This window comes from Hemiscyllium ocellatum, chromosome 31, assembly GCF_020745735.1.
Source record: "Hemiscyllium ocellatum isolate sHemOce1 chromosome 31, sHemOce1.pat.X.cur, whole genome shotgun sequence".
NCBI classification, from domain to species: Eukaryota; Metazoa; Chordata; class Chondrichthyes; order Orectolobiformes; family Hemiscylliidae; genus Hemiscyllium; species Hemiscyllium ocellatum.
The window spans coordinates 5,417,215-5,438,223 of NC_083431.1; the positions used below are offsets into that span (position 1 = coordinate 5,417,215).

At 42.3% G+C, this 21,009-nt stretch overlaps 1 protein-coding gene across 2 annotated transcripts in view; it reads left to right on the plus strand.

Moving 5' to 3' along the window:
- The window catches only part of bcas3 (BCAS3 microtubule associated cell migration factor), a 1,146,863-nt gene that overhangs the window by 268,140 nt on the left and 857,714 nt on the right, over positions 1–21,009 (plus strand). For both annotated transcript variants that reach the window (XM_060847956.1, XM_060847957.1), the window contains exon 11: positions 6,328–6,411. In XM_060847956.1, coding sequence (XP_060703939.1) covers positions 6,328–6,411 — 84 coding nt within the window. The remainder of the gene's footprint in view (positions 1–6,327; positions 6,412–21,009) is intronic.

Sequence of the window (21,009 nt, forward strand, 5' to 3'; positions counted from 1 at the left end):
GATCAGGATATTGATACCAGCTGGATTTGATCATCACCAGACTTGGCTCTCTGAACAGCATTCCCGACACAGGCAGCCACCACAGTGCTAACTGTGATGTATATCACTCTGTGGAGTACATTAGGTTGAGGTTGAAATCCTTGAAATTTCTTCAGCCATCTCTTGATAAAAAACAATAGTTCTGTGATTATTTGATCAGAACTTCTTTGACATTTCTGCACAGCATATGTGAACAAAATGGAACATGCTTCAAGATATTTACAATACTCCTCACACTCAAAATATGGATGAATCTATCACTAGGGGTCATTATCTAAAATCAAAAGGTTGTCCATTTAAAAAGGAAATGATGTAATTCTTTTTCTTTCAGAAGGTGTGTCTTCTCAATTTCTGTTCTCTTTTCTGTTCTGTTGAGAACACACACCAGATTATCAATACCATGCTCACAAGGATCAGATTTACTAGAGAAGTGGAAATGAACAATTAACACCCATTCCTGGATGTGATGGTACAAAGAACACAGAACGGTGAATGCATCATGAAAGTGTACAGGAAAGACACACACTCTGACCATGTACTGAATTACAACAGCAACCACCCAAACAGACACTGAATTAGGACGCCGTTCAAAATGGCTACAAAACACTGCAGCCCTCCTGACCGATGAAGGGAAGAAGGAAAACACCTTTACAGAGTTTTCACCAAGAATGGATGTGCCCATAACTTCATCTGCAGATGCTACCAGATAAACAACGTGACAAGGGAATGCCTGACCTGATTCACTAGCCACACTACCTTACATAAATAAACATCTTGGAACTGACAGCCAGACCTCTGTGATCACTCGAATGCATGACTGCCCATAAACCAACAGCCATGCTCAGGCAACAACTCACCAAGATGAAAGACTCTATACATATCATGCGCAAGATTAACATAATTTACAGGATTCCACACAAAGACTTCATGAAACACTAGATTGGGTAAACAGGCAGACAATTAGCAATCCACAAACGCCAATTAGCCACAAAATTCCACAACCTGCTGCCCCTCATAGCCTTACACATAGATGACAAGGACCATAAATTTGACTGGGACAGCACTACAATCATAGGACAAGCTAAACATAGGGCAGCCAGAGAATTTCTAGTTACACTCAGCCACAGACTCCCACCAACAAGCACGTTGACGGAGACTCAGTATACTAGCCACGACAACGAACGACCGGAAGTAACAATCGGCACAGCAGAAATGGAACCAAATAAATTACAGAAGACACAGTACAGCAACGCTTCATAGGAAGCTCCAAAGCACTGAAGATGTCACTGGTCAGGGGATGAAATATCTGCAAATCAACTTCTCAGCTCAGTGAACATACCCACAACAACAACAACCAGCACCCAACCTACAAATCTTTATGCAAACCTCAAACCGAAGAATTCCTTGAATGTACAGGGTGAGGGGAGCAAGAGGTTGTCCCATGGTTTGGAACGTGAATGGAAAGGAAGAAAATGCAGAATAAGCCTGGAAAAAGGCTTTATGAGTGAACATACCCTTTGAAAGAGATTAAGAATTGTTAGAAAGAATACTATTATAAGGATGAGGAGATTGCAAGAGAGAGGGCATAACTTAATAAAGTCAAAGAATATAGTGGAGACCACGAATGCCACCAAGACCGGAAGCCCATGTGACCGGAAAGCTTTAATGGCCACAAACAAATTAGAAGAGGAATTAATGAAAGCTGCCAAACAGCAAAGATTACAAAATTAGAGAGAATTTGGGTGTTTACAGCGGTGCAAGTAGGGGACAGAAGTGGTGTTTCCTGATAAAACTTAAAGGTAAAGAAAGGTTTGTGGAATGAGTTTTGAAGAAAAGGTGTGAGTAAATTCAGCTTTGGCTGGAAGATATTTTTGGCATTGTTTGCAACAAATACTTGGAAATAGAAGTCAGTTAATGAAAAGCTGCACTTCTGCAGATCAGTCCAAAAGGGAAGTGTTTCTTTACCCTCCAAAAGAGATGCTGAACGTCGTTGGGAGACTCCGGAAGTTGTATATGGCCTAAATGATGCCTGGAGAGCTTGGTACTTCTCACAGTGCATCTTATTAAAATTAGGCTGTTCTCAAGTGAAAACCTGCCTCCAAGTTTTACTGAGAGCATGTTTTACTGATACAGTGAGATTGATTTTTCTGGGGTGGAAGCAGTGAATTTGAAACTGCCGCAAATGACCTTATAACAGAAATCAAAATTGGAAATCAGGCTTCTGGGTCTAAAAGCATATTGGAGTGTAAATCAGACAGAATAGATTGAGTATCACTTTGCACCAGCTATTTTATTTGGAAAATGTTAACCCCATTACAGTGGGGTTAATCCCATTACCCCAATATAGGAATTGCAAAAGTTAATTGTGCAGCTGAATTGGCTGGGCACCCAAATAAGACCCGATTCCAGTTTTGAAGTCTTAGAGTTGGGTATAACTATGAAAATTCCCAAGTTAGAACATATTATTTTGCAAAAATAAATTGAAAAAGTAAAAATGGAGCATTTTCTTTCATTCATTCTTAGGATGTGGCATTGCTAGCTGGTCCAGTATTTTATTTCCAGGCCTTAGTTGTCATTGAGCAGATGGTGATGAGCTGCCTTCTTAAACCAATGTAATTAATTTGATATAGGTAGACCCACAGTGGTAATAGGGAAGGAGTTCCAGGATTTTGACCCTTTGAGCTTGAAGGAAAGGTCAAGGCAGGATGGTGAGTGGCTTGGAGGAGAACTTGCTGATGGTAGTCTTCCCATGTATCTGCTATGCTTTGCCATCTATATGATAGTGGTCATGACTTTGGAAGGTGCTGCCGAAGGAGCCTTTGTGAATTTTTTGTAGCGTATCTTATGCAGAAAGTCAGGAGGCATGGGACAATGGGAAATGTGGCCAGTTGGATAGAGAATTGGCTAACCGGTCGAAGTCAGAGAGTGGTGGTAGATGGTAAATAGTCAGCCTGGATCCCGGTTACAAGTGGAGTTCCGCAGGGATCAGTTCTGGGTCCTCTGCTGTTTGTAATTTTTATTAATGACTTGGAAGAGGGAGTCGAAGGATGGGTCAGTAAATTTGCAGATGATACGAAGATTGGTGGAGTTGTGGATAGTGAGGAGGGCTGTTGTCAGCTGCAAAGGGACTTAGATATGATGCAGAGCTGTGCTGAGGAGTGGCAGATGGAGTTCAACCCTGTCAAGTGTGAGGTTGTCCATTTTGGAAGGACAAATAAGAATGTGGAATACGGGGTTAACGGTAGGGTTCTTAGTAAGGTGGAGGAGCAGAGGGATCTTGGAGTCTATGTTCATAGCTCTTTGAAAGTTGCCACTCAGGTGAATAGAGCTTGTAAGAAGGCCTATGGTGTATTAGCGTTCATTAGCAGAGGGAGTGAATTTAAGAGTCGTGAGGTGATGTTGCAGCTGTACAGGACATTTGGAGTACTGCATGCAGTTCTGGTCGCCTCACTTTAGGAAAGATGTGGAAGCTTTGGAAAGGGTGCAGAGAAGATTTACCAGGATGTTGCCTGGAATGGAGAATAGGTCGTACAAGGATGGATTGAGAGTGCTAGGCCTTTTCTCATTGGAACAGCGAAGAATGAGGGGTGACTTGATAGAGGTTTACAGGATGATCAGGGGAATAGATAGAGTAGAAAGTCAGAGACTTTTCCCCGGGTACAAAAGAGTGTTACAAGGGGACATAAATTTAAGGTGAAGGGTGGAAGGTATGGGGGGGATGTCAGAGGTAGGTTCTTTAGCCAGGTTGGAGTGGCAGAGTCAGAATCATTGGTGGCCTTTAAGCGGCAATTGGATAGGTACATGGATAGGTGCTTAAGCTAGGACAAATGTTCGGCACAACATCGTGGGCCGAAGGGCCTGTTCTGTGCTGTATTGTTCTATGTTCTATGTTCTATCTTGTAGATTGTATATATTGCTTCTACTGAGCATCTGTGGTGGAGAGGGTGAATATTTGTGGATGTGGTACCAATTGAACAGGCTACTTTGTTCTGGTTGATGATAAGTTTCTTAAATATTGGAGCTGCAGGTATCCAGACAAGTGGGGAGTATTCCATTGCCTTCTGTCATGCCTTGTAAATGGTGGACAGGCTTTGGAGAATTCTTAGTTACTACTGCAGAATTCCTAGCCTCTCATCTGCTGCATTTACCTGGCCAGTAGCTAGGATGTTTTGAAATTTCCATCATTCGGGGATGTCAGGATTATAGAACTTATTGTTTTTAGTGATGCTTCCAATGCAGATCTCTGTGATGGATTCTCAAGTGCAGGAGAATCCATAACATTTCTTTAGAGAGAAGGAGGTAAATGTTGCTCTTTTTGCTGGGGAAGCTAAAAAAATCAGAACAATAGTAAAATGAACCTTAGTGGTAGAACTCTTGTTGAGGTGATGGATATTTAACTATTTCTAGCAAAATATTGGAAGATATTCTCAAAAGGGGTTTGACAAAAATACTCGTTGAGGGTTACACCAGTAATAATTCATTATAGGATATTTTATATTTGTTAAATGAATGTTGCCAGGAGGATTTGAGTTACCGGGAGAGGCTGAATAGACTGGGGCCGTTTTCCCTGGAGCATCAGAGGCTGAGGGGTGACCTTATAGATTATTATAAAATCATGAAGGGCATGGATAGGATAAATAGACAAGGTCTTTTCTCTGGGGTGGTGGAGTCCAGAACTAGAAGGTATAGGTTTAGGGTGAGAGGGGAAAAATTTAAAAGGGACCTAAGGGGCAACCTTTTCTTGCAGAGGGTGGTGTATATGGAATGAGCTGCCGGAGGAAGTGGTGGAGGCTGGTGCAATTACAACATTTAGAACGCATCCGGATGAGTATATAAACGGAAGGGTTTGGAAAGATATGGGTCAAGTGCTGGCAAGCGGGACAAGATTAGGTGAGGATATCTGGTCAGCATGGATGAGTTGGACTGAAGGATCTGTTTCTTTGCTGTGTATCTCTTTGTCTATGAGAAAGTGAGGACTGCAAATGATGGAGACCAGGGTTGAAAAAATGTGGTGCTGGAAAAACACAGCAGGCCAGGCAGCATCCGAGGAGCAGAAGAATCGACGTTTCGGGCATAAGCCCATCTTCATTCCTGAAGAAGGGCTTATGCCCAAAACATCGATTCTTCTGCTCTTCGGATGCTGCTTGGCCTGCTGTATTTTTCCAGCACCACATTTTTCATCTCCTTGACTATGGCTTTATAAATGAGAAAAGACTGATTGCGAACTAGGGGTAGCAAGAAATTGGTATGATGAGATTCTGCAATGTGTGAGTTGCAATAAAAGCTGCTCCAAAAAAGTATTTGCCTTTCTCACCAATTAACATTTAACAGAGTACCTTTAAATTGGAATACCTGAGTGCCAGCGCAAAATTGAATCTTGGACCTCCAAAATTAATTGGCTCAGTTGCTAGCCCTTGTAAAGCCTCACAGGCAGCTTATGAAGTTGAAAGAAATAAAGATTGAGTGTCTACCCCATCAAGAGTGGCTTGAAGGTGAACCTCAGAAGGGAGAATGGGTGATTCCTTCAAATGCAGGAGTGACATAGATTGTGACAACATTTGTGCTTCTTCTGGATTCACACCAACAATTTTAAATGATTTTTAAAAAACTTACAATAATTTATCTAATAATATTATTCACTAGAAATCACCAGAAATGTTTCAAATGGAGAAAACAGCCTTTGCATCACTATTATCCACTTTTGAGATTAGGGCCTAAAACAGCAATTAAGCCTGTTGCTTGCATATGTGATGCTACCCTAATTCAGGAACCTTTGGATCTTGGCACACAAATTTTATTTGTTTCCTTAGTTAAAGTCAAATGTTCCACCTTTAACTGAGTAAAGCTTTATTAGAAGTGTTTGTATTAACATTTATTATGGAATTATGTAATATGTCACACTCTAATTGCATTTTCTTGATGCTGAAGCACCTCACCATTTATTGGCTGTTGGGTGGGAGGGCTATGATGCTGTCACTTGTAATGAAACTGTGACAAATTTACATAGACCAGTTCCACTCTGGATGTGGCCATAGACATTTAGAAAAAGTAATAGACAGGAATTGTGTGCAGATACAACATCTTTAATAATGTTCTTATAGATTGGTGTTTGAAATGTTTGTCTTGACAAATAATGAGATGCTGTTTCTATCTTTAGTCAAAGCTTCAAATTCTCAGAATGTCATAGAAAATTGCCATACCTTTTGGTTTCTACAATTCAACAGGATATGCAGTCACTACTGGAATTCTGCTACTTTAGGTAATATTATCTGTCTTTTTCCTATTCAGCTCATCCATTGCCATCGGTCCCGTGGTGGTGCCTGTGGGGACAATGTCCAGTCTTACACTGCAACAGTCATCAGTGCTGCCAAAGTGAGTCCAATATTGAAACGAAGGGATAATTAGTCATCTATTTGCTGTCTGAAATGCTGCTTATAGAATCATAAAAGGTCTAAATCAGGGCAAGGGACTATAGGCCATTAAACAGCAAAGTACTGTGAAGTATGACAGATAAAACTAAATTCACTTTGAATGGTTTAAATTTAAGAAAAGAGTTAACATTATCTCCTTATTTCTTGCTTTGTAGATTATCATGACACTGTAAAGAAAGCGCATAAAATGTTTCGGTTGACGTCTGTGATTTGTTTTCTAGATGCCTGAAAATTGGGCATTGTCAATATACAACCTATGTCAATATGCAACTTTGGGACAAGGAAATGACCGAGGAGTTAAACAGATATTTTGCAACAGTTGTTATGGCAAAAGTTACTTTGAACATTCCACTCATACTAAATAATATGTGGGAAGAATTAAGTACAATCACCATCATAAAGATGTAGTGTTAGACAAACTAATGGAGCTGAATTAACTCCACAGATCCCTTGGCCAACTCACCTTTTACCCGTGGAGAGTCCTTGACAGTGATCTAGTTCCACCAGAATCTTCTCTAGAGTGAACAGAACTTCTGACACTCCTCTTCTTACCTGTCAGCCGGGGCTCCCTAATTGTACCAGATAAACCTCCCAACCAGGGAGGTCTACCTGGTTGACCTTGTTACAATCACGCATCCCTTCCCCTCTGAGTCTGAGGACATAGGTTGGTTCTTTTCTTGTATCATCTTGGAGCATTTTAGCACCGGGTCAGGTTCCTCCAACTCTGCCTCTGATACGGCAGCATGTGATGTACAGTAATTCGCCTCTTGCGCCCAAAACATCTTGGTAGAAATCCATTCTCCTCTTCAGGTGGCAAAGGCACCAAGGTGGCGACTTCCACCGTGTCCATCTCAGATTCGAAGGTATATTCAATGCTTGATGGAGGGGGAGAACCCACATGTTCTGCAGCAGTCATAAAGGCTATTGAGGAGCAGGGTGCATTTTGTTCCTTCACCATTTGGCTTTCATATGGTCCATGTGTTTGTTCAGGACCATCTCTCCTACCCAAATTTTATACTTCACTGGACCTGACCTTGCGTTAATCATGCCACTTTAACAATGCAGGACTATTCCCTTGGTTCCTACACCAAGTTTTATAGCCTGAAGTAAACTGTCTGTATTGTTTAGCAAAGTCTTATGTCCAGCAAAGACTTTCCAGATGTTTCATGTTTTCCCATCCAAGTCTCGGAAGATCAGAATTTACCTAGTGTGGATTCTCCACCCCATTAGCAAATCTGTTGGAGCTATTCCTGTCATTGCATAAAGTTGTGGCCTATAATTAAATAGGAATTGGGACAGTTTGGTATCTAGTGAAGCTGGATACTGTTTCATTAAGCCTGCCTTCAAAACTTGGACTGCTCTTTCTGCCAGACCATTGGGTGATACATGGTGTGGAACTGTCCTTATATGTCGAATATCACATGATTTTAGGAAATACTTAAATTCATGCTAAACAATGGCCCATTATCTGTGATCAACACTTCCAGGAGTTGCTGTTTCGCAGTTTTTCTCTTGTAGCTCCTGTGTTTCACAAATATACTGTGTGCACATCCAGTCACTTTGAATGGGTGTCCACAATGACCAAGAACATTGAGCTCATGAAAGGACCTGCATAGTTGACATGTAATCGAGTCCAGGGTTTACCTGGCCATTCCCACGAATGGGGGGGGGGTTAATTTGCTGGTGGTAATTTTGTCTTTGTTGGCACTCTGGGCACTGTCCCATCAACATAGCTATGTTTGCATCCAAGCCTGGCCACCAGACAAAACTTGTTGCCAACATCTTCATTTTGGTGACCCCTGGATGATCCTGGTGGAGGTCAGCCAGTATGTGGCAGTAACCTTTTCTCAGACTGTATTTTTTCAACTATTCCAATGGGCCACATCACACTGCAGCACAGACGAACTTCAGAAAACAGAGGAGAACCATCTATACAATGTATTCAAGAAGAATGGATACTCAAACAATACAGTTCACAGATTCCTCAAGAACAAACCACGACAAGCAGACCAAACACAGCCAGAAATCCTAACCACCTTACCACACATCAAATAAGTTTCAGAAATGACAGCCAGACTACTAAGATCCCTCAGAATCCTAGTAGCACACAAACCCACCAACACTCTCAAACAAAAACTAACAAACTTAAAAGACCCAGTACAACCCATGGACAAAACCAACGTCGTCTACAAATTCCATGCAAGGACTGCCAGAACACTACTTAGGACAAATAGGAAGAAAGTTAGCCACCAGGATACATGAACACCAGCTAGCCACAAAAAGACACAACCCTCTCTTTCTCACACGGAGGAATAAACCTACCATTTCGACTGGGACAACACATCTATCCTGGGACAGGCTAAGCAAAGACATGCCAGAGAATTCCTAGAGGCCTGGCACTCCAACCACAACGCCATAAACAAGCACATAGATCTAGATACTATCTATCGACCCCTCAGAAAATGAACAGGAAATGACATCACCACAAATCCCAGGAAACCCATGCAGGACAAACATATAAATTGAAATCAGGAGACAACAGCTTCACTTCACTTGGAGCTCACCACTGATGATGTTACCTAGCCAGGTAATGAAACGTCTGGATATCAAACCTACAGCTCAGCGAGCAAACCTACACCCTAAACCTCAACCTGAGCTACAAACCTTCACAAACCTTGCACTTAGTATTAGAGCTCAATGCTGAATTTAATCTCAAGTTATGGTAGGCACTGTCTTGTCCTCTTTAAGTAGATCCAGCAGGCGTTTGTGGTCCGATTTATAGCAAATGTATATCTGTAAAGATATTGATTAAAGTATTGGAAATGTCAAACCTTCCTTCTCTATTTGGGCACATTTATGCTGTGCATTAACCAAAGTCCAGACTGCGTATGATATTGGGCATTCCTCTCTATTGGGACACATTTGAGCTCAAGCTACCCTGATGCCTTCCGGGGATCCCTCGCATGTCAATACCAGTTTTAATTTGGGATCATAGAGTGCAGCACCTTATATGATGACAGTTGCTTCTTCACTTTCCTGAAAGCTATGTCTTGGCTAAGAGACCATTTCAAAGGCTGACCCTTTGTTAAGAGTTGATGCAAAGGTGCCAGGGATGAATGCCAGGCCAGCCCAAGGAAAGACCTAAGCTCTGGTACAGACGTGGGAGGCAGGGTACCTTTGTTTACACACTATATCCCAGTTCTCCAAGTGCACCTTATTGGCCTTCCCTGTTATGAAAACATTATCATGATAAATGGTGACCTGGGGTAGATCTTGTAAAATGTTGTCCATATTTGGCTGAAAAATTGCGCAGGCTGATGATGCCCCCATTGGCAGTATTGTATATTGGTACAAACTCTTATAGGTATTAATTGTAGCATACTTCTGGTAATCCTCATCTAACTGCAATTGCAAGAATATATGGCTAATGTCCAGCTTTGAGAAGGACAGTGTCCCCCGCCAGCTTTACATATAATTGCTCTATGCGAGGACTCAGGTATTTATCCAGCTGGAAAAGCAGTTTACCATTTGTTTAAAATCCTCACATGGGTGAACCGACCACCAGGCTTCATAGTCAGTATGACCTATGCTGCCCATTCCGCAAACTGTAGTGATTTGATAATTCCTTTGCTTTCTAGCTTTCTGATTTCTGCCTCAATTTTTGCTCGTATAGCAAATAATACTGCGGGCCTTGCTGAATCATGGAGTTGCTTGGTAAACCCTAGACCTTCCTGAAAAATGTGTGGGCATTTAATTAGGACGTAATTCAAGCAGCCATTTTCTAATCAAAAATTGTAGAGCCAATAAAGGCACATTTTTCTCAACAAATCTTGCCCCATCAAGCTTAGGCCTGAGCCTTTTAATCCAATCTGTGGTAACTGAACCAGCTGTTTCACATACGAGACTAGAACCGAAGTTGTACTCTTAATCTGTAAAGTTCCCCGCTGTAGGTCTTGTGCAAACTGGAGGATTGGAGTCCAGAGCAAATTTTGTTAAAGACTGGCAATCACTGATATTACCACACCGGGATGAACCTCCATTAGAACAGTAACCATTTAACCAGACTTGTCATTTGATCAGTTCTGATTTGGATGTTGCTAAGCAATTTAAGTGTTCCAAACTGGGTATGGATGGATCCAAAGAGATTTTATAAATACATTAAGATAGAAGGGTAACTAGGGAGAGAATAGGACCTCTCAAAGATGAGCGAGGCAGCCTGCATGTGGAACTGCAGGAGATGGAGGAGATACTGAATGAGTATTTTGCAGAGGTAGGCTCTTGGTGCCACTATTTAGAAAGGTGGTAAGGAAAAGCCAAGGAACTGACATCGGTGGTGGGCAAGTTGTTGAAGGGAATCCTAAGAGACAGGATTTACATGTATTTGGATTAAAGATGGTGGCATAGCTTTGTATGTGGGAAATCATGTCTCACTAATTTGATTGAGTTTTTTGAAGAACTAACGAAGAGGATTGATGAGGGCAGACCAGTGGACATGATCTATGGACTTCAATAAGGTGTTTGAAAAGGTTCTTCATGATAGACTGGTTAGCGAGGTCAGATCACATGGAATACAAGGAGATCTAGCCATTTGGATACAGAACTGGCTCGTAGATAGAAGACAGAGAGTGATGGTGGAGGGTTGCTTTTCAGACTGGAGGCCTGTGACCAATGCTGTGCCACAAGGATAAGTGCTGGATCCACTGCTTTTTGCCATTTATATAAATGATTTGAATGTGAACTTAGGAGGTACAGTTAGTAAGTTTACAGATGACATCAAAATTGAAGGTGTGGTGGACAGTGAAGAATGTTTTCTCAAATTACAACAGGATCTTGATCAGATGGGCCAATGGGCTGAGGAATGGCAGATAGAGTTTAATTTAGATAAATGTGAGCTGATGCATTTTGGAAAAACAAATCAGGGCAGGATGTATAAACTTAATGGTAAGGTCCTGGGGCATATGACTGAACAAAGACACCTTGGAGTGCAGTTCATAGTTTCTTGTAAGTGGAATCTCAGACAGATAGGATATTGAAGAAGGCATTTAGTATGCTTTCCTTTATTGGCCAGAGCATTGAATATAGGAGTTGGGAGGTCATGTTGCGACTGTACAGGACATTGGTTAGGCCACTTATGGACCATTGAGTGCAATTCTAGCCTCTCTGTCATAGAAAGGATGTTGTGAAACTTGAAAGGGTTCAGGAAAGATTTACAAGGACGTTGCCAGGGTTGGAGGGTTTGAGCTTTAGGGAGAGGCTGAATAGGCTGGTGCTGTTTTCCTTGGAGCGGAGGTTTATAGAATCATGAGGGGCATGGATAGGGTAAATAGACAAGGTCCTTTCCCTAGGTTGGGGGAGTCCAGAACTAGAAGGCATAGATTTCGGGTGAGGGGAAATGATTTAGAGGCAACCTTTTTACACAGAGGATGGTGTACTTTGGAATTAACTGCCAGAGGAAGTGGTGGAGGCTTGTAAATTACAACATTTAAAAGACATCTGGGTGGGTATGAATAGGAAAGCTTTAGAAAGATATGGGCCAAACGCTGGCAAATGGGACTTGGTTAATTTAGGATATCTGTTTGGCATGAATGTGTTGAACCGAAGAGTCTGTTTCTATGCTGTACATCTCTATGACTCTATGATTTTCCAGAGTGTGCACCCTTCTGGATACCAGCCTATGAGTTCTCTTACTCAGTTTAGGTCCATTGGGATTCTTTTATTATCTGGAGTCCGCATACACGCAGCAACTACAATGACTTGCCTGCCTGTATCCTGAAGAAAATGTTAACCATTTGGGGTTTTGCTGTGGTCTGACCTAGAGTCCATCTGGTCTGAATATGTCCGGTGTGAGGTTATGCAATTATCTTCACTCGTGTTCCCCAAGCTCAGTCAGACTGGGAGGATAGGCAGAAGTGAGGACTGCAGATGCTGGATTTCAGAGTTTAGATCAGAGTGGTGCTGGAAAAGCACAGCAGGTCAGGCAGCATCCGAGGAGCAGGAAAATCGAAGTTTCTGGCAAAAGCCCTTAATCAGGAATAGAGCAAGGTGATGAAGTCCTTTTGCCCGAAATATCGATTTTCATGCTCCTCGGATGCTGCCTGACCTGCTGTGCTTTTCCAGCACCACTCTGGCCCAGACTGGGAGGGTGTCCACTTCCATCGGAATATGCTGCTACTCATATGCTCCACTTGCCACATTTTCCAATGATAAAGCCAGTTGTCGCACATGTTTGAAGACCAGTGGGTTTCGGTTAGTAGTTTGCATGATTAATCCCACATACCAGACAGTCTCTTGGCATTTCATTGAACATTAAACCAAAGTGACATGCCTCTGTCAGTTGTCTTAACCTAGACAAAAATCCCCTGATTTTTGAACAGCCGAGTAAAACCTATAGTATCAGAATTAGAGGAGGCTTGGGATTGTAATGTTCCTTAAGTAAATCCATCCACTCCTGAAAGGTTTTAGCAACTGGTGCCTCAGGGAAAGTTGCAGGTTTATAAGTTGTCAGCAGAATTACTTGTTGCTTTTCGTCTACCCCAATATCATTTGTCCCGAAAATATAATGCTTTCTTTCCAGATACTGCGTCCAGTCTTCGACAGCAGGATATCAAATGAGCAATCAGTTGATCAAGCGTTCTAAATAATGGCATGTAGTCAAAAATGCTGACTCCAACTCAAAGATGACTGTTACTTTTGAATTTTTTCAGGAGCATGCTTTGCTCTCATTGCCACTGAGATATCTCCACAGCAACCAGTATCCCACCACTAAATCACCCTTTATTTACATGTGGAAAATCCTTGACACTGACCCAGCTCCCTCAGAGCCATCTCTCAGAGTGAACAGGAGGTAGGACCATAGAGCATAAGACATAGGAGCAGAAATTAGGCCATTCGGTCCACTGAGTCTTCTCCACCATTCAATCATGGCTGATAAGTTTTGCAATCCCATTTTCCTGCTTTCATCCTTTGGCAATCAAGAACTTATCTTTCTCTGTTTTGAATATACTCAATGACCTGGCCTCCACAACCTTCTGTGGCAATGAGTTCCATAGATTCACCAGACCCTGACTAAAGATGTTTCTCCTTATCTCTATTCTAAAAGGTCTTCCCTATACTCTAAGACTGTGCCCTTGTGAGATGCCAGCCAATGAAAACATCTTCCCAACATCCAATAGGCCGTTCAGTATTCTGAAAGTTTCAATCAGATCCCCCCTCATAGGCTGTTTAGCTGGACCTCAGTCATTGGTAAGATTTTAGAGTCTATTGTGAAGGATGAGACTTCTGAATACTTGGAGGTGCATTCTAAAATAGAGCAAAATGAGCATGGCTTCATCATGGGAAGGTCATTCCTGACAAGTCTGTTCGAATTCTTTGAGGATATAATGAGCAGGTTAGACCAAGGAGAACCAATGAATGCTGTCCATCTGGTCTTTGATAAGGTGTCACACAGGAAGCTGCTGAGTAAGCTAAGGGTCCATGGTGTTAGAGGCAAGTTACTAACATTGATAGAAGTTTGGCTGTCTGGGTTTCCTGAGGTATGGGGCTCAAAATTGCTCACAGTACTCTAGATGTGGTCTGACCAGAGCTTTATAAACCGTCAGAAGTACATCCCTGCTTTTATATTCTGGAGCTCTTGAAATGAATGACACATTTTATTTGCCTTCTTAACTACTGACTCAACCCGTAAGTTTACCTTAAGAGAAACCTGGACCATGATTCCCAAATCCCTTTTTTCCCTTCAGATTTCTGAGTTTACTCCTCATTTAGAAAATAGGTTATGCTTCTATGCTTCCTTCCAAATTGCATGACCTTATATTTTCCCATGTTGTATTTTATCTGTCATTTCTTTTCCCACTCTCCTAACCTGTCAAAATCTTCCTGTAGCCTCCCAGCCTCCAGAACACTAACTGCCCCTTCACCTAACTTTGTATCATCTGCAAACCTAGCCACAATGCCCTTACTTCCTTCATCTAGATCATTTAAGTATAAAGTGTAAACTTATGGGCCCAACACTGACCTTTGTGGAACACCACTAGTTACTGGCTTCCATCCTGAGAAGGACCCTTTTATCCCCACTCTCTGCTGTCTGCCAGACAGCCGATCTTCTATCCATGCTAGTAACTTGCCTCGAACACCATGGGCCCTTATCTTACTCAGCAGCCTCCTGTGCGACACTTTATTAAAGACCTCAGGAAGTCCAGATAGATAGCGTCCATTGGCTCTCCTTGGTCTAACCTGCTCATTACATCCTCAAGAATTCAAACAGATTTGTCAGGCATGACCTCCCCTTGATGAAGCCATGCTCATTTTGCCCTATTTTAGCATGCAGTTCTAAGTATTCAGAAACCTCATCCTTTATAATGGACTCCAAAATCTTACCAACAATTGCAATCAGGCTAAACAGCCTATAATTTCCCATCTTTTGCCTTGCTCCCTTCTTGTACGGCGTTACATTAATAATTTTCCAGTCCTGTGGGACCCTCCCTGATTCCAGTGATACCTGAAAGGTTACTACTAAAATCTCTACTTACCTCCATCTCTTCAGCTAACTCCTTCAGAACTCGAAGGGTGTAACCCATCTGGTCCAGGTGATTTATCCACTTTGAGACCTTCCAGCTTCTTCAGCACCTTCTTCTTGGTGATGGCCACGGTACATATCTCTGACCCCCGTCTCTCTTGAATTTGTGGTATATTACTCGTGTCTTCCATTGTGAAGACCTGACGCACAGTGCTGTTCAGTTCCTCAGCCATTTCTTTGCTCCCCATTGCTACTTTTTCAGAGTCATTTTCCAATGGCCCAATGTCCACTTTTGCTTCTCTCAGATGTCTGACACTCCTGTTCTTTTCTGTCAGCCATAACTCTCTAATTGTACCAGATTAACAGTCCCAGTCAGGGAACTCATCTTTTATGAGGTCCACCTGGCTGACCTCGTTACAATCACTGCAGGAACTAATGGCAGATAAGTCTCCTGTCCTGATGGTTTACATCCTAAGATCCTAAAAGAGTTAGTTACAGAGACAGTAGATGAATTTGTTGTAACTTTCCAAAGATTGTTGAGTTCTGGAGATGTAACAGAGGATTGGAAAACTGCTGATGTGACTCCCCTATTCAAAAAGGGCCAGAGGCAAAAAGTGGTGAATTATAGGCTGATTCGTTTAATATCTATTGTTGGAGAAGTATTGGAATCAATTATTATGAAAGTAATAGCATAGCATTTGGAAAATCATAATCTAATCAAGCAGAGTCAGCATGGCTTCGTGAAAGGGAAATCATGTCTCACTAATTCATTAAGAGTAAACTGAGGAAATCTCAACCAGAGTGGAAAGCAGGAAACCAGTAGATGGGTTTGGACTTCTAGAAGGCATTTGTCAAAGTACTTCATAAAAGATTAAGTTATAAGATAAGAGCCAGTGGTATTGGAGGGAGTATAATGACCTGAATGGAAGATTGGCCCATGGACAGGGAAAAGTAAGTGGGGATAACAAGAGAAAGGCTGTATTAGTGAGTACAGTGGGTTCTTTCTTGATTCTATGGTTTTGGAGATAAGTCTCGTGATTAAACTTAAAATATAAACCAGAGCTATTAATTTAACCTGGTGCAGTGTTTTGTAGAGGAATAAGACGGTGTTATTTTCTGGGTCTGTAGATTGTGAAGGAGCAAAAATGGCCTTTACAGTGATGTGTACTTCTTGTCAGATGTGGGAGTTTAAAGAGAGTTTAAGGGTTACTGCGGATTATATCTGCCATAAATGCTGTTGGATGCGAATCTTATCAGATCAAGTGGATCGATTGGAGAAACAGATAGAAGCGATGAGGAATTTGCAACAGCAACAGTATGTGATGGATGGCACTTATAGGAAAGGGGGTAAGTCTCAGATACAGTCACATTGATGGGTTAACACCAGGAAGAGTAAGAGTCGGCACCTAGAGCAAGAGTCTTTTGTGGATATACCCACTTCAAACAGGTATGCTGTTTTGGAAAATGTTGGGGATGACGAATTCTCAGGGGAACGTAGCACAAACAGCCAAGTTTCTGGCATTGAGACTGGCTGTAATGCAACAAGGGGTACATCGGCTTCCAAGAGATCAATTGTGTTAGGGGACTCTGTGGTCAAGAGGTACGGACAGACGTTTCTGTGGCCAGCAGAGAAAAAGCAGAATGGTGTGTTGTTTCCCTGGTGCCAGGATCAAGGATGTCTCAGAGAGAGTGCAGAATATTCTCATGGGGAAGGGGGCCAGCAAGAGGTCATGTCCGCATTGGAACCAACGATATAGGAAAGGAAAAGGTTGAGATTCTGAAGGGAGATTACAGAGAGTTGGGCAGAAATTTAAAAAGAAGGTCCTCAAGGGTAATAATATCTGGATTACTCCCAGTGCTACGAGCTAGTGAGGGCAGGAATTGGAGGATAGAGCAGATGAATGCATGGCTGAGGAGCTGGTGTATGGGGAAGGATTCACATTTTTGGATCATTGGAATCTCTTTTGGGGTAGAAGTGACCTGTACAAGAAGGGCGGATTGCACCTTAATTGGAAGGGTACTAATATACTGGCAGGGAAATTTGCTAGAACTGCACGGGAGGATTTAAACTAGTACGGTGGGGAGGGGATGGGGGTGGGACCCAGGGAGATATTGAGGAAAGAGATCAATCAGAGACTGGTACAGTTGAGAACAGAAGTGAATCAAACAGTCAGGGCAGGCAGGGACAAGGTAGGACTAATAAATTAAACTGCATTTATTTCAATGCAAGGGGCCTAACAGGGAAGGCAGATGAACTCAGGACATGGTTAGGAACATGGGACTGGGATATCATAGCAATTATGGAAACATAGCTCAAGAATGGGCAGAACTGGGCAGTTTAATGTTCCAGGATACAAATGCTACAGGAAAGATAGAAAGGGAGGCAAGAGATGAGGGGGAGTGGCGTTTTTGATAAGGGATAGCATTACAACTGTGCTGAGGGAGGATATTACTGGAAATACATCCAGGGAAGTTATTTGGGTGGAACTGAGAAATAACAAAGGGATGATCACCTTATTGGGATTGTATTATAGACCCATAATAGTCAGAGGAAAATTGAGAAACAAATTTGTAAGATCTCAGCTATCTGTACGAATAATAGGGTGGTTATGGGAGAGAATTTTAACTTTCCAAACATCAACTGGGACTGCCATAGTGTTACGGGTTTAGATGGAGAGGAATTTGTTAAGTGTGTACAAGACAATTTTCTGAGTCAGTATGTGGATGTACCTACTAGAGAAGGTGCAAATCTTGACCTACTCTTGGGAAATAAAGCAGGACGGATGACTGAGGTGACAGTGGGGGAGCACTTTGGGGCCAGCGACCATAATTCTATTCGTTTTAAAATTGTGATGGAAAAGGATAGAGCAGATCTAAAAGTTGAAGTTCTAAATTGGAGAAAGGCCAATTTAGACGGTATTAGGCAAGAATTTTCAAAAGCTGATTGGAGGCAGATGTTCGCAGATAAAGAGATGGCTGGAAAATGGGAAGCCTTCAGAAATGAGATAACAAGAATCCAGAGAAAGTATATTCCTGTCAGGGTGAAAGGGAAGGCTGGTAGGTATAGGGAAGAGTATAAAGGAAGTAGGAGTATACTTAAGAGGGAAATAAGGAGGGAAAAAAGGGGACATGAGATAGCGTTGACAAATAGAATTAAGGAAAATCCAAATGGTTTTAACAAATATATTAAGGAAAAAAGGGTAACTAGGGAGAGAATAGGGCCCCTTAAAGATGAGCAAGGCGGCCTTTGTGTGAAGCCACAGAAAATGGGGGGGATACTAAATGAAAGTTTGCATCAGTATTTACTGTGGAAAAGGATATGGAAGATATAGACTGTAGGGAAATAGATGGTGACATCTTGCAAAATGTCCCGATTACAGAGGAGGAAGTGCTAGATGTCTTGAAACGGGTAAAAGCGGATAAATCCCCAGGACCTGATCAGGTGTACCCGAGAACTTTGTGGGAAGCTAGAGAAGTGATTGCTGGGCCTCTTGCTGAGATTTTTGTATCATCGATAGTCACAGGTGAGGTGCCGGAAGAGGTTGGCAAACGTGCCACGGTTTAAGAAAGGTAGTAAAGACAAGCCAGGGAACTATAGACCGGTGAGCCTGATCTCGGTGGTGGGCAAGTTGTTGGAGAGAATCCTGAGGGACAGGATGTACATATATTTGGAAAGGCAAGGACTTATTAGTGATAGTCAACATGGCTTTGTGCATGGGAAATCATGTCTCACAAACTTGATTGAGTTTTTTGAAGAAGTAACAAAGAGGATTGATGAGGGCAGAGCAAAAGATGTGATCTACATGGACTTCAGTAAGGCTTTCGACAAGGTTCCCCATAGGAGACTGATTAGCAAGGTTAGATATCATGGAATACAAAGAGAACTAGTCATTTGGATACAGAACTGGCTCAAAGGTAGAAGACAGAGGGTGGTGGTAGAGGGTTGTCTTTCAGATCGGAGGCCTGTGACCAATGGAGTGCCACAAGGATCGGTGCTGGGTCCTCTACATTTTGTCATTTGCATAAATGACTTGGATGCGAGCATAAGAGGTACAGTTAGTAAGTTTGCAGATGACACCAAAATTGGAGGTGTAGTGGATAGCGAAGAGGGTGACCTCAGATGACAACAGGACCTTGACCAGATGGGCCAATGGGCTGAGAAGTGGCAAATGGAGTTTAATTCAGATAAATGTGAGGTGCTGCATTTTGGGAAAGCAAATCCTGGCAGGACTTATGCACTTAATGGCAAGGTCCTAGGAAGTGTTGCTGAACAAAGAGACCTTGGAGTGTAGGTTCCTAGCTCCTTGAAAGTGGATTCGCTGGTAGATAGGATAGTGACAAAGGTGTTTGGTATGCTTTCCTTTATTGGTCAGAGTATTGAGTACAGGAGTTGGGAGGTCATGTTGCAGCTGTACAGGACATTGGTCAGGCCACTGTTGGAATATTACGTGCAATTCTGGTCTCCTTCCTATCAAAAAGATGTTGTGATATTTGAAACGGTTCAGAAAAGATTTACAAGGATGTTGCCAAGTTTGGAGAATTTGAGCTATAGGGAGAGGCTGAACAGGCTGGGGCTCCTTTCCCTGAAGTGCGGAGGTTGAGGGGTGAACCTTATAGAGGTTTACAAAAGTATGAGGGGCATGGATAGGATAAATAGACAAAGTTTTTTTCCCTGGGATCGGGGAGCCCAGAACTAGAGGGCATAGGTTTAGGGTGAGAGGGGAAAGATATAAAAGAGACACAGAGTATGGTATGTGTATGGAATGAGCTGCCAGAGGATGTGGTGAAGGCTGGTACAATTGCAACATTTAAGAGGCATTTGGATGGATATATGAATAGGAAGGGTTTGGAGGGATATGGGCCGGGTGCTGGCAGGTGGGACTAGATTGGGTTGGGATATCTGGTCGGCGTGGACAGGTTGGACCGAAGGGTCTTGTTTCCATGCTGTACATCTCTATGACTCTATAAGTTGTGAGCATAAAAGTGAAAGAAAATATCCAATATGGTAAAGATCAGTGGGAATGCAGAGGATTGGGAAACCTTTAAAAATCAGCAGAGGACAACTAAGAAGCAATAAGAGGGGAGTAGATGAAGTATGAGGGTAACCTAGCTATAAATGTAAAAGAAGATTGCAAAAGTTTTTGTAGATTTCTAAAAGGTAAGAGAGAGGCAAGAATGGATACTGAAACACTGAAAAATGAGGCTGGAGAAGTAGTATTGGGGAATAAAGAAATGGTGGAGGAATTGAATGGGTATTTTACATCAGTTCTCAACATTACCAGTATCATATCAGAACTTCCAGAGAGTCAGGGGGCAGAGGTGAGTGCACTGGCTATCACCAAGGAGAAGATGCAGGGGAAAAAAGAAAGGCCTGAAGGTGGATAAATTACTCAGACCAAATGGCCTGTGCCACAGAAGTCTGAAGGAGAAGCTGAGGAAATTGTGGAGGCATTGCTGGCGATCTTTCAGGATTCGCTGGATTCTGGGAAGATCTGAGGCTGGAAAATGGCTAATGTAACATCCCTACTTTATAAGGAGGAAGGCAGAATGTGAGAAATTAGTAGGTCAGCTCGCCTAACCTCTATCATTGGTCAGATTTTAGAGTCCATCATGAAGGATGAGATTGCAGAGTACCGAGAAATGCTTGGTAAATTCAGGTTGCGTCAGCATGGCTTCATCGAGAGGCGGTCATATCTGACAAATCTTCAAATTCTTTGAGGAGGTAATGAGGAAGTTAGACAAAGGAGAGCAAATGGACATGATCTACTTTGAATTTCAGAACGACTTTGACAAGGTGCCATGCAGGAGGCTGCTAAATAAGACAAGAGCCCAGTGTACCTGGGGCAAGGTACTTGCATGGATTGACAAATGGGTGACTGGCAGCAGGTAGAGAGTGGGGATGAAAAGTCTTTTTTAGAATGGCAGCCAGTGACTAGTGGAGTTTTGCAAGGTCAGTTTTGAGACCACAACTAGCCATGTTATATTGAATGATCTGGATGACAGAATTGAAGGCATTGTTGCTAA